This window comes from Rhinolophus sinicus, chromosome 17, assembly GCF_057876585.1.
Source record: "Rhinolophus sinicus isolate RSI-liver-muscle chromosome 17, RSI-T2T, whole genome shotgun sequence".
Taxonomy (NCBI): domain Eukaryota; kingdom Metazoa; phylum Chordata; class Mammalia; order Chiroptera; family Rhinolophidae; genus Rhinolophus; species Rhinolophus sinicus.
Genome location: NC_142517.1, coordinates 145,162,146 through 145,175,188, shown reverse-complemented (window position 1 = coordinate 145,175,188; position 13,043 = coordinate 145,162,146). Strand labels below are relative to the sequence as shown.

The following is a 13,043-nucleotide window of genomic DNA, read 5'->3' as shown; positions in this document are numbered from 1 at the left end:
CAAGTTTCTCTTGCTGCCTAGCTTTGTAGCGTTTACAGGTAACTAACGAGGAAAGGGGAAACGTACAAGTGTAAGGAATAGCAAGGCTTCCGATCTTGCCCAGTTCCCCAACATCCCTTAAAAGAGGATGGGACACTAAAAATCGAAGTCTGGGGATCAACTGTAGCACAGACTCTTGCTAGGGCTAGGGCGAGGCCGCCACACCCTCTTGAGCTCACAGCACTGACAAGCTTGGCAGGGAGGGGCCCAGAAACTTAGTACCAGCAGGAACGGGAGAAAGAAGGGAGTCTTCAGTGTCTTTGATTTGAGAAGCCTTAAAGCTAGGAGAAGCGGATTTCGGGAGGGAGCCGGAGATTTGGCTGGGTGTCGGAGGGGAGGGGTCTCCCCTGGAGTCAGAACAGCTCGCAACACGTCCCCGAAAACCAGCACATTTTTGTGGTTTAAGATTTAAGACCAGAAGGAACGCGCTGAGGCGAAGCTTCTCTCTCGCCTGGGTTTCAGATGCCTCCCTTCTCGCTTAGGGATCGGAGCTCCGCACTATCGCGGGTTTCCTCTTTCTCTTTCGGGGCAGCTCCCCTCAGCCAAGCTGCATCGTCCGCGTCCAAGTTCGCCCTAGCGTACCTCTCGGCACACCGCCCACGACCGGCCACATGAACCCATCACGGCCCGCCACATGAACCCATCTGCCGAGGACTCAGCAGGCTCCGGGCTGGGAGCCCGCCGAATGGTCCACAGAGACTCGGGGTTTGCGGGGATTTCTTTCTTTCTCTTTCTTTTTTTATAAAACAAAAAGCCTTAGCAGCTCTCTGCCCCCTCCTCCCTGGGCCCGCGCAACCTACCCTTCACGCCCACGCTGCACCTCCTGGGCACACGCTCTGCGAGGTGCCTCTCCCACCAGACAATGGGTTCGGGGCTGGCCAGGCAGTCTGCCCCGAGCCCCCGGCCCTATCTAGGGACTCCTAGAGGGCAGAGCGCAGGGGGCTGGAAGAGGGGCGGAGAGGAGTGAGGCTAGGGAGGCCACAATGGGGAAGGTGGGCGCCTCCCCCTTGGGACAGGAGGCTCGCTCCCGGCGCGGGTAGAAGGGGAGGGAGTAGGGGTCAGAGGCGCTGCCCGGCCCGGGGCCCCGCGCCGGACCGTAGCCGCCGCACACTCACCAGCACGATGGCAAATCGCTCCTCCAGTTCACCTGGCTCCGGCATCGGCAGCTTCAAAGGCACGTTGTGCGCCCTGAAATCCGTCTGCTGCGAATCCATGCTCCCCGCGTTGCCCATGTTGGCTACACGCCGGGGCCAGGGGCTGCTCCGGGCCCCTCGCGTCCACGTCAGAAATCAGAACAGCTCCCGGCGGCCGGCTCCCACCCGCTGGGGCGACCTGCCCGGCTCCCCGCTTTCTGCTGCGCCCCGGAGACTGTGCAGCGCGCACCGGTCCCTAGCAGCGCTCCGAGCCGAGCCGCCCCCCGGCCTCCCTCATGCTCCCCGCCGCCCCAGGGCCGCCCCAATCTTTTTTCCTCTGGAAGGGTCTTCAGGGCGCCGGGCGCCTATCTGCATGTTGCTCCGCTGGGACCCCCTCTTCCTGCCAGCGATCCCGGACAGCGGGTGCGTGGCGCTTCTGACTCGGTCTCCCACCCGGGCCTCCGCCACCGCTGACACTTCCAGCCCTTCGGCCGCCGAACACAACGCTCGCTCCGCGAGCACCTCCAGCAGACAAATGCAGCTCCGCGCTCCCGACACAATGCCCCCTCTAGCCCGGCCCCCACTCAAGGCCTGGCTCCGCCCATTCGCCTCGCGGACTGCCGGGACGAGTAGTTTTTGCCCAGTGTCCGCACGCCGAAACCACGCCGGCTCTGGAGGGCCCGGCGGGTTTGGGACCGCCAGCAGCAAAGGCAATCTGTACGCCTCTGGAGACAGCTTATGTCACTTTTGACCCACTTCACTCCAACAGTAGAGATAACCATTGCGGGTACATCGATTCTGACACTTAGTAGGCATATTTGACCAACGAATGAATGATCCAATCAATCAATGATTGAATTGTGCATCCTGATTCAAATTTCAGGATCTGGCTACTGTTCAAAAAGATCCAGTTCAACCAGGGACCTCAAAGGTATGGCAACGTCTTTTTTCATAAACTGGGGTGTGTGTCCATGGGTGCTTGTTTTATTGTTCTTTCTTCCTTATGTACGTTACATATTCTTTTGTGTAATTGAAATGTATAAACAAATATAGATATTCATAAATATCCACTATTAATATGGTCAGACCCCAGGAGTTAGATGAGAAAGACTCAATTCAATTCAATTCAAAACAAGTACCTGTCAATCGCAATTATGTATGGGTTACATACTCCGTTCCTTCCTGGAAGAAAGAGGCTCGCTCCGGCTCTGGAATACTTCATAATCCAGTGAAGGAGAAAATTTACACAAATAACCATATTTTGTGTGAGATGGAAATAAGAACAGACTGTTTGGGGAGACTTTGGAGATGATCTTTGGTTGTAGCAATCTTATCCCTTCATAACAGTCTGGTTCCAGGTGTTTCACAGAGAAAACTGGGCTCAACCCCTTCCTCTGGGGTGCTTTTCAGACTATAACTACCCACTCCGAAGCAGTGGAAATAGAGAAGGAACCTTATAAACAATTTAGCCAGTTGCTTATGTTGTGGATTTCAAGGGCATCCACCTGGTATGCTTGTGCCTGAACTCCTGTAATTAGTCCTTTTTTAGCTTAAAGCAGTGTTTGTTAATGCTGGTTTGTGTCTCAGATTCACTTGGAGTGCTTGTTAAAACTGCATACACGTGGGCCCTGCCTATTAGAATTTCCCTAAGCTGAGAGCTGGAGTCTGGGCAGGTGTATTTTTAACAAGCTCCTGGGGTGATGGTGATATGCAACCAGGGTTGTTATCTTGTTAAAAAGCAGCTGCTTCTGGAAAAAAGTAACAAACATACCAAGACTCAAGCATCAGGGACCACATTTCACTCAGCTTTATGAAACCCCAAGATGCACTGAGCACATGAGGTGCAATCAAAAAATATGGTGAATGTTTAAATAAAAAAATTTATTACAGTAAAAGACACATTGCCATTAATCCCCCTCAAAATACTTCCCCCTCGCTTCAAATACATTTATCTCATCATTCTTGCCACTTTCTGAAGCAGTTCTGTAAGTCCTCTTTCATGTGTGTCTTTAGTTGCACTGTCGTGACTGCCTCTATGTCCTGAATTGATTCAAAAAGTTTACTTTTCATGGTCATTGTGGGGACAGAGCCAAGTGTGCAGTTTCCAGGCTCTTGGCCTCACATGGAAAGGTGCTGGCTCAGGTAGTAAATGGCCATCAACTGTGATTGGATGGCCATCAGCTGTGGCTAGTTGGCCGTCAGCTGTGACCAGTGAGCCATTGGCCACTAATATAACTGTCGTGGCTACGCTAGCAGAAAATGGGGGCTAGTAAGGAGATGGTGTCTGAGCTAGCAAGAGCAGATTGCAATTAGCACAGCAGATTGCAGCTAGCAAGTGAGGTTGGTTGGTTAGCAGAAAAGCGGATGGCAGGCTGCAGATAGTGTGGCTCCTGCTTCTTGTGTCTCCAACCCAGCCTCCAGCAAGACTATAGTGGTATGACTCCCCTATCTGTGGCTCCGTGGGTGTTCCTTTTTGGCCACACCATATTCCTGCATTCTTATGTGGGGAGCGGGACCAGACCTGCATGACATCCTGCGTGACAGTCATTTTGACTTTGGGGAAGAGCCAGAAGTTGCATGGTGCCAGATCCAGTGAATAAGGTGGATGAGGACACACTGTAACGTTTTTATTTGACAGAAAATGCCGTATACCAGAAGCAATGAGTGACATGGAGCATTGTCATGAAAAGGATGATTTACCGCATACTTTAAAACACACCTCTCCACCATAGCTCACACCCAACTGACTGTACCGGACAAGTTGAAACTTGTCACACACTATTACTAAAGTTCGATGGGCTGCTTCCAGTATTGAAGATTCCTGCCTTTCTATTGGATGGCACTCGGCAGCAGCATTCACTGTATTTTGTGATCACAATGGAAACGCTCCGTGTTGCACATTGCTTCTGGTACGGCAATTTCTGTCAAAAATACTACAGTGTGTCCTCATCCACCTTATTCACTGGATCTGGCACAGTGCGACTTCTGGCTCTTCCCCAAAGTCAAAATGACCATGAAAGGTAAATGTTTTGAATCCATTCAGGACATTGAGGCAGCCACAACAGCGCAACTAAAGACACACATGAGAGAGGATTTCCAGAAGTGCTTCAGAAAGTGGCAAGAATGATGGGATAAGTGTGTTCAAAGTGAGGGGGAGTATTTTGAAGGGGATTAATGGCAATGTGTCTTTTACTGTAATAAATTTTTTAAATTTAAGCATTCACTGTATTTTGTGATCATACCTTGTACATATGATTTGTTATAGTTGATGTCATAAAATACTGGCAAAAAATAAATTGTTAAAATGGTCTACTCATCTTCCAAGGAAACTGAAATGCTAGAACTTGATCTTCCATGTACCAGGCATTTGCAATCTATGCCAGGGATGCCTTGATCAGGAATTCCCCCATCATGGTGTACTTGCTTTCAAAGAAGCTTTTCCATCATTCATAATAAATAACTCCTACAAGATCAGTGGAGTTTCATTGGTATCTCCCCACATTTTAAATGTAGGAAGTGTTCTGTAGCTAAGTTCACTTAGCCTCTTAAAAAGGCACTGGTGTAACCCTGAGAAGATTCCCCTTGTATGTACAAGTAATTATATAAAAAAGAGACAAGTGCCCTGTGATAGCCACAACCATTGATAGCACTGAATCAAAATTGTAAATAGTAGCTGGGATTTTAGAGGGATTATTACTTCATGTCAATTTATATCCACAAAAGTCCTGCAAGATTCATATGTCCATCCATATTTCTTATAAAATTATTTATTGAGCACTTACTATGGTCCACTGCTGTTGATTTTAAACATGGTTTATTCAATTTCTGCTTCATACAAACTTCTTCCAACAGTTAACTTACAAAAATATACCTCACCTCTCCAGTTCCCTTCTCCTCCTGAATCAGTTGGAAATGAATGTTTTTGCCACCAAATAAAAGAGAACCGAAGTAATAATAGCTAAAATATATATTTTTCTCATAAAACAAGAAACCTGGAGAAAGGTGGATGCTAGTGTTCGTTCAGCAACTCAGTAAGGCTAGGACCAGTATTTGTGTGATGGTTTGGTCTTTCCACATACTTACAAAATAGCCATGCCAGAGTGGCTTTTATCAAGTCTTTATTCAGGGCCAAAGGTGAGGGTAAGAGGCAATGTCGGTTGTCTGTTCTTTTTATTGGGAAATCAAAGTTTTGCCCGGAAGTACCACTAGATGATTAGACAACATCTGATCCCTCCCCCACATATTTTGCATTTTTGAATAATACTTTACATTTGCATGTGACTTCATATGTACAAAACACTTTTACTTACTTTATCTTATTTTATCCTGTTAGTACAATGAGGCATTTAATGCTCAACAAAGTGATTTTTTGCTATTTTATACAACAAGTGACAGTGATAGTATTACTAGAACTTAGGTATTTGAATTCCTACACCAGTGTCCTTCACTGCCTTTAAAAAAACAACAAAAAAACAGTTCTCTGAAATTCTCATTTAGAGGTAGAAGCAAAATGAGACTTCTGCTTCTGATTAACATGGAGTACTAGGGATCAGATTTACCCTCCCATTTGAAACTAATAAAAAACTGGACAAAATATATGAAACAATGCCCTCAAGACATTGACCATCAGGCAGTGAAGAACAGTGATCCCTGAGAGATGGAAATAAGTGAAGTGACCCCGACAATTACCTCAGCTTACTGCCTGGAGTAAGTTTCCCAGCCACAGTGTTAGGAGGGGGAGCCCAGCCTGAGCCTGGTGGAGTCTCTGACTTGAGAAGGCAGAGCAGGGAGTCCAGCGATCGCAAGCACACCAGTGTTCTTAGGACAGAGTACCAGAAAAGAGCTGTAAGAAGAGAGAACTCCAGAGATCTGAAGAGGTTCCCGTTCCAGTAGTCAATTGAATACTAATTATTTAAGGAAAAGAGCCAAGGCAGGTCACTTTATAATAATAAAAGAGTGAATTCATCAAGATAACATAACAACCAATAACTGCTTCAAAACGCATGAACTTCAAGGAGAAATATACAAACCCACAATTATGGTCCGAGTTTAACACTCCTCTCAATATTCGTTAGAATAAGTAGACGGAAAATCAGTAAAGATACAGAAATCTTCAAAAATACTATCAACATGAAACATAATTACTTAACTAATTATTTAATTAAAAACAATGAAAAGTAATAAATAATAAAAAATACTATCAACAACTTGATCTAATTGATTTTAGAGACCATCTCACCAAATAACAGCAGAAAACATAACTTCTCAAGTTCACAGGAACATGTACCAAGATTAAGCATTTTCTGGGGTATAAAAAATCCTCGGTAAATTTTAGAAGATTCCAATATTACAAACTATATTTCCCTACCACAGTAGAATTAAATTAGAAATCAAGAATGCAAAGATATCTAGAAAACCCTCAAATATTTGGAAACTAAACAATGCACTTCTAAAAAACCATAAATCAATTTTTAAAATTAAAGGGAAAATTATAACATTTTGAAATGAATGGAAGTGAAAACACAACTTATTAAAATTTATGGATGTAGATAAAACAGTACTTAGAAAGAAATTTAGAACATTAAATGCCTATATTAGAAGAGAATAAAAGGCTCAAATCAATGTCTTTAATTTCCACCTTATGAAACTAGGAAAAGGAACAAGTGAAACCAAACTAAGCAGAAAAAAGAATAATAGAGATGAGAACAGAAATTAATGAAATAGAAAACAGGAAAAGAATAAGAAAGGTGATGAAAGCAAAAACTAGTTCTTGAGAAAATCAATAAAATAGGGACTCCAGGAAAAGAGAAAAGAGAAATAGTAACCAATTTCACAAATGACAGAATGAACACCACTGAAAATTTTACACATATTAAAAAGGATAATTGGGGAATGTTTTGAACAATTTTAGGTCAATAAATTCTATAATGTAGATGAAATGGATGCATTTATTCCTTGAAAGACGCAAACTACCAAAGCTTATTCAAAATGAAATAGATGACTTGAATAGTCACGTATCTACTTAAAAAATTGATTCTGTTTAAAATCTTCCCACAAAGAGAACTACAGGCCCAGATGGCATCACTGAGAATTTTACCAGTCTCTTAAGGTAGAAGGAATACCAATTCTACCCAAACTATTCCAGAAAGTTGAAAATTTGTATTTCCCAACTCATTCTGAAGGCCAGCGTTACCCCTGACACCAAAATCGGTCGAAGACATTATAAGAAAGAAGACTAGAGCGAACATCCCTCAGGAACATAGAGGCAAAAATTCTTAACAAAATTTTAGCAAATAGAATCCAACAATATATAACAAAGATAATACATCATGACCAAGTGGGGTTTATCCCAGGAATGCAAAGTTGTTTTAGCATTCAAAAATCAATCAGTGTAATTCGCCATATTAACAAACTAAAGAAGATAAAACACATGATCATCTCAATAGATGGAGAATAAGCAAGCATTAGACAAAATCCAATATCCACTCCTCATTAAAAACAAAACAAACAATCCTCAGCTGACTAGGAATAGAAAAGAACTTCCTCAACTTGATGAAAAGCATCTACAAAAAAACCTACTGCCAATAATACTTAATGGTAAAAGACTAAATGCTTTCTTCCTGCAGTCAGGAGTAAGGCAAGAATATCTGTTCTTTCCATTTTAATCCAACATTGTGTGGGCGATTCTAACCAGTGTAATTAGATAGAAAACAAACAAAAAAGCATTCAGTTTGGAAAAGATAAACTATCTTTATTCACAAATGATCTGTGCTATGTAGAAAATAGTTACTAGAACTGACACATGACTTTAGTAAGGTTTCTGGTTACAAGATTGATATATAAAATTAAAATATATTACTATATAGTAGAAATAAACTTTCTAAAATTTAAATTAGAAAAATACCATTTATAATAACATGAGAAATATAAACATAAAATATAAAATTTCTCATTCTATCAGGGATAGATCTGGCAAAAGATGCACAAGACCTGTCCACTGAAAACGACAGTACACTGTGTTCATGGGTCCAAAACTCAATATTTTTAAGATGCCAGTTCTCCCCAAATGTATCTACTCGTATAGATTTCATGAGTTCCAAAAGAAAATCTCAGCTGACTCTTTTGTAGAAATTGACAAGCCATTTCTAAAATCCACATGCAAAAATGAACTTCAATACATACCCCAGGCCATAGATAAAATAACTCAAAATGGATCAGATACCTAAGCACAAAACCTAAAAATACAGAACTTCTAGACAAAAATATAGGAGAAAATCTTTGCTATCTTGGATTAGGCAAAGATTTCTCAGATCAGCAAGAAAAAATTGATAAATTGGACTTCATCAAATTTTTCAACATCTGCTTTTTGAAAGGCACAGTTAACAGAAACAAAAGACCTACTTCAGACTAAGAGAAAATATGAGTAAAATCTGATGAAGGACCTGTACCCAGAATACAAAAAAAAAAAAAAAAAAATGCTCAAAACTTAATAAAAAGAAAACAATGGACAAAAGATTTGAACAGACACTTCACACAAGGAAATATATCCATGGCTAATAAATACATAAAAAGATGCTCAATACTATACTTCATCAGGGAATGCAAATTAAAACTATAGTGAGACCTACTACACACCTATTAGAAGGGCAAAAATTAGAAAGACCACACCAAAGTTTGGCGAGGATGTGGGATAACCGGAAGTCTCATACACTGTTGATGGGATTGTAAAATTATATAACCACTTTGGAAAACAATTTGGTCTTCCTTAAAAATTTAAACATACACCTACCATATGTGCAGCCATTCTACTCATAGGTATTTACCCAAGAAATATGAAAAAACACGTTGATACAAATACTTTTACATCATATTCATAGCAACTTTATTTGTAATGACTGAAAACTGGAATCAATTCAAGTGTCCATCAACAGATGAAAGAATAAGCAAACTGGTATATTCAAAGAATGGAATATTAATCAGCAACTAAAAAGTATAAGTTATTAATACAAGCAACATGGTTGAACCCCAACATAATTATGCTGAGTGAAAAAAGCCAGACTGAAAAAAAAAAAAAAAAAAGCTGTGTGTACTATATGATTCATTTATGTAAAATTCTAGAGAATGCAACCTAATCTATAGGGACAGAAATCAGACTAGTGTTTGGGGAGAGGAAAGACAGGGAGAATTCCAAAGGTCCAGAGGACCCTTGGAGGGGTGGGTGTGGAGATGTTCATTCTCTTAATGGTGCTTGTTTCATGGGTATATGCATATTAAACCTATCAAGTTGTAAACTATAAATACAATTTATAGTTGGTTAATTATGACTCAAAAAAACTGTTAAAAGAAATAAAAGTCAACTGAATTGTTTTCTCTCTCCTCATCCTTCAGGGAACTTAGAATATTTTAACTCAAATGTCTCCCCTCCTGCCTTCCATTTTAGTGTTATATATTGTTTTAATTCTTCTTTATTTATTCACATTAGTCTTTGGTATTAATAGTATTATTAGTATAACCAGTCCTTACTTAGATTTACCAATATGCTTACCAATTCATTTGCTTTTTGCATGCCGCTTTTTGCTTCTGGATTTATTTTTTGTTTTTCAGAAGTACATTCTTTATTGTTTTTTCCAATGAAAGATTTTGAATGGCAAAATTATCTGACAATGTCTTTTTATTCTCAGTCTTGAATATAGTTTATTTGGTTGTAGGATGCTAGGTTGAAAGTTCTTCTCCCTCTCCATTTTGAAAATATTATTCCATTATCTCTACTCATTGTTGATGAGAAATCTACTGTTTGATTTCACTTATATGTGGAATCTAAAAAACAAAATAAACAAAGAGAAAAGAAATCTGTTGTCACTGTATTTGTCACTTTTAAATAGGTATTTAAAAACAGATATTGCATCTTTTTCTCTTTGGTTTCTTTTAACATTTTTTTCTTTGACTTTGATGATCTGCATTTTTATTGCAGTGAGTCTGTGTGCTAATGAATCTGTTTATCCTGCTAAGGATTTGGTTTGCTTCCTCAGTTAGAAGACTCATGGGTTTGGGGGGCTCTTTTAGTTTTGTAAAGTTTTCAGCCATCGTCTTTTAAAATATTGTCTCTCTCCCATTCCCTCCTTTCTTTTTCTCCTCCTGAAACTTATACATATACTGGTCTAGTATAGTCTCTCTATATATATTTCTCTCTCTCTCTCTCTCTCTCTCTCTCTCTCTCCATATATATATATATATATGTGTGTGTGTGTGTGTGTGTGTGTGTGTGTGTGTGTGTGTGTAGATCTTTATCTCCTTGCTGAATTACAGCTGATTTCTTTAGACCTTCCAGTACAAAAACTCTTTAGTCTTGTCTCATCTACTGTTTCCTTTATTTATTGAGATTTAATTTCACTGATAACATTTCAAGCCCATCACAAGTGGCAGCCATCTGTGGATTGCTTTGTGGCTCATGCCAGGTAGCCCTGGGTAGGGCACAGTCTACAGCTGAACTTGGCCTGTGATGGGGCCTCATGGAAGGGTCCCAGGGCCAGTACACACAGTGGCCAGCTTTGGACTGATCCGGAGCACCACCTGGCTGCCTCTGCAGACAACACACACAAATCGCAGACTGAGCAGGCACCAGAGTCCTGCTAAGCAAATCCTGCTCTGTAGGGTCAGCCCTTACACAACAGCTCCTCCACTGTAGTCATAGCCAGTCCTCACAACCAATCAGCCTGAGGGTCAATTCCTCCCAATAAGGTGCAAACAGCAACCAAGGTTCAACTGCAACAGGAGGGCACACACAACCCACACAAGGGATACTGCTGGAGTACCCGGAGGAATTGACCAGGGAGGCTGCATCACTGGGCCCCACAGGACACCTACTACATAAGACCATTCTCCTAAGACTGGGAGACATAGAAGCTCAGCCTAATACAAAGAAACAAACACAGAGAGGCAGCCCAAATGGGGAGATGAAGAAACTTGTCCCAAATGAAAGAACAGAACAAAGCTCCAGAAAAAGAACTAAACAAAATGGAGACAAGCAATCTACTAGATACAGAGTTCAAAACACTGGTTATGAGGATGCTGAATTATCTCACGGAGAATTTCAACAAAGAGATAAGAAACATAAAAAAGAACCAGTCATAAATGAATATAATAACTGAAATAAAGAATACATTAGAGGGAGTCAACAGTAGATAGAAGAAGCAGGAAATCAAATCAGAGATTTAGAAGATAAGGTAGCATAAAACACCCAATTAGAACAGCAAAAAGAAAAAAGAATCCAAAAACATGAGGATAGTTTAAGGCGCCTCTGGGACAACATCAAGCATACCAACATTTGCATTATAGAGATTATCAGAAGGAAAAGAAAGAAATTGAAAACTTATTTGAAGAAATGATGATGGAAAATTCCCTTAACCTGGTGAAGGAAATAGACATACAAGCCCAGGAAGCATAGACAGTCCCAAACAAGATGAACCTAAAGAGGCCCACATCAAGACACATCATAATTAAAATAGCAAACATTAAAGGCAAAGAGGAAATCTTAAAAGCAACAAGAGAAAGGCAGTTAGTTACCTACAAGGGAGCTCCCATAAGTCTATCAGAAGATTTCTTAACAGAAACTTGGCAGACCAGAAGGGATTGGCACGAAATATTCCAAGTGATGAAAAGCATGGATCTACAACCAAGATTATTCTACCCAGCAAAGCTATCATTTAGAATCAAAGGACAGATAAAGAGCTTTCCAGACAAGAAAAAGCTAAAGGAGTTCATCATCACCAAACCAGTATTACAAGAAATGTCAGAGGGACTTCTTTAAGAAGAAGAATTAAAAAAAGATAAAAAATATGAATAATAAAATGGCAATAACTACACATCTTTCAATAATTACTTTAAATGTAAATGGATTAAAATCTCCAAACAAAAGATAGGGTAGCTGAATAGATTAGAAAACAAGACCCTTACATAGGCTGTCTACAAGAGACTCACTTCAGATAGAAAGACACACACAGACTGAAAATAAAGGGATGGGAAAAGGTATTGCATGAAACTGCAAACAAACAAAAAACGCTGGGGTAGCAATACTTATATGAGACAAAATAGACTTTAAAACAAAGGCTATAACAAGAGACAAAGAAGGACTCAGTAATCCCACTTCTACGTATTTATCCAAAGAATCCCAAAACACTACTTTGAAGAAACATGTGCATCCATATGTTCACTGCAGTATTATTTACATTAGCCAAGATATGGACGCAATCTTGGTATTCATCAATGGATGAATGGATATAGCAGAGGTGATATATATTTACAATGGAATATTACTGAGTCATCTGCAAGGAATAAAATGTTGCCATCTGCAACAACATGGATTGACCTAGAGGGTATTGTGCTGAGTGGAGGAAGTAAAACAGAGAAAGATAAATGCCATATGATTTCACTTATATGTAGAATCTAAAAAACAAAATAGACAAAGGAAACAAAAACAAACTCATAGATACAGAGAACATTTTAGTGGTTGCCAGATGAGAGGGGGTTGGGAGGCAGGTGAAAAGGTGAAGTGATTAAGAATTACAAAATGTCATGGTGATGTAAAAGATAACATAAGAAATATAGTCAGTAATATTGTGATAACTATGTATGGCATCAGATAGCTATTAAATTTATCGAGGTGATCACTTCATAAGTTATATAAATGTCTAATCACTATGTTGTACATCTGAAACTAATCTTATATGTCAACTGTAATTGAAAAATAAAAACAATTACTAAAGTTCAAAATAAATAAATGAATGAAAGAAAGAAAAGAGAAAGAAAGTACAACACAAAATGCACATAGCATTGTATGAAAAGTGAAGTTCAAACTACTTTTCACTATCCTAT

General features: G+C 40.2%; 1 protein-coding gene across 12 annotated transcripts in view; it reads right to left on the bottom strand.

The window, feature by feature from the left end:
* Positions 1-1,705, bottom strand: part of FMNL2 (formin like 2) — a 281,040-nt gene extending 279,335 nt beyond the window's left edge. For all 12 annotated transcript variants that reach the window (XM_074336414.2, XM_074336391.2, XM_074336408.2 and 9 more), the window contains exon 1: positions 1,155-1,705. In XM_074336414.2, coding sequence (XP_074192515.1) covers positions 1,155-1,271 — 117 coding nt within the window. In that variant the 5' untranslated portion in view covers positions 1,272-1,705. The remainder of the gene's footprint in view (positions 1-1,154) is intronic.
* Positions 1,706-13,043: the final 11,338 nt, after the last annotated feature.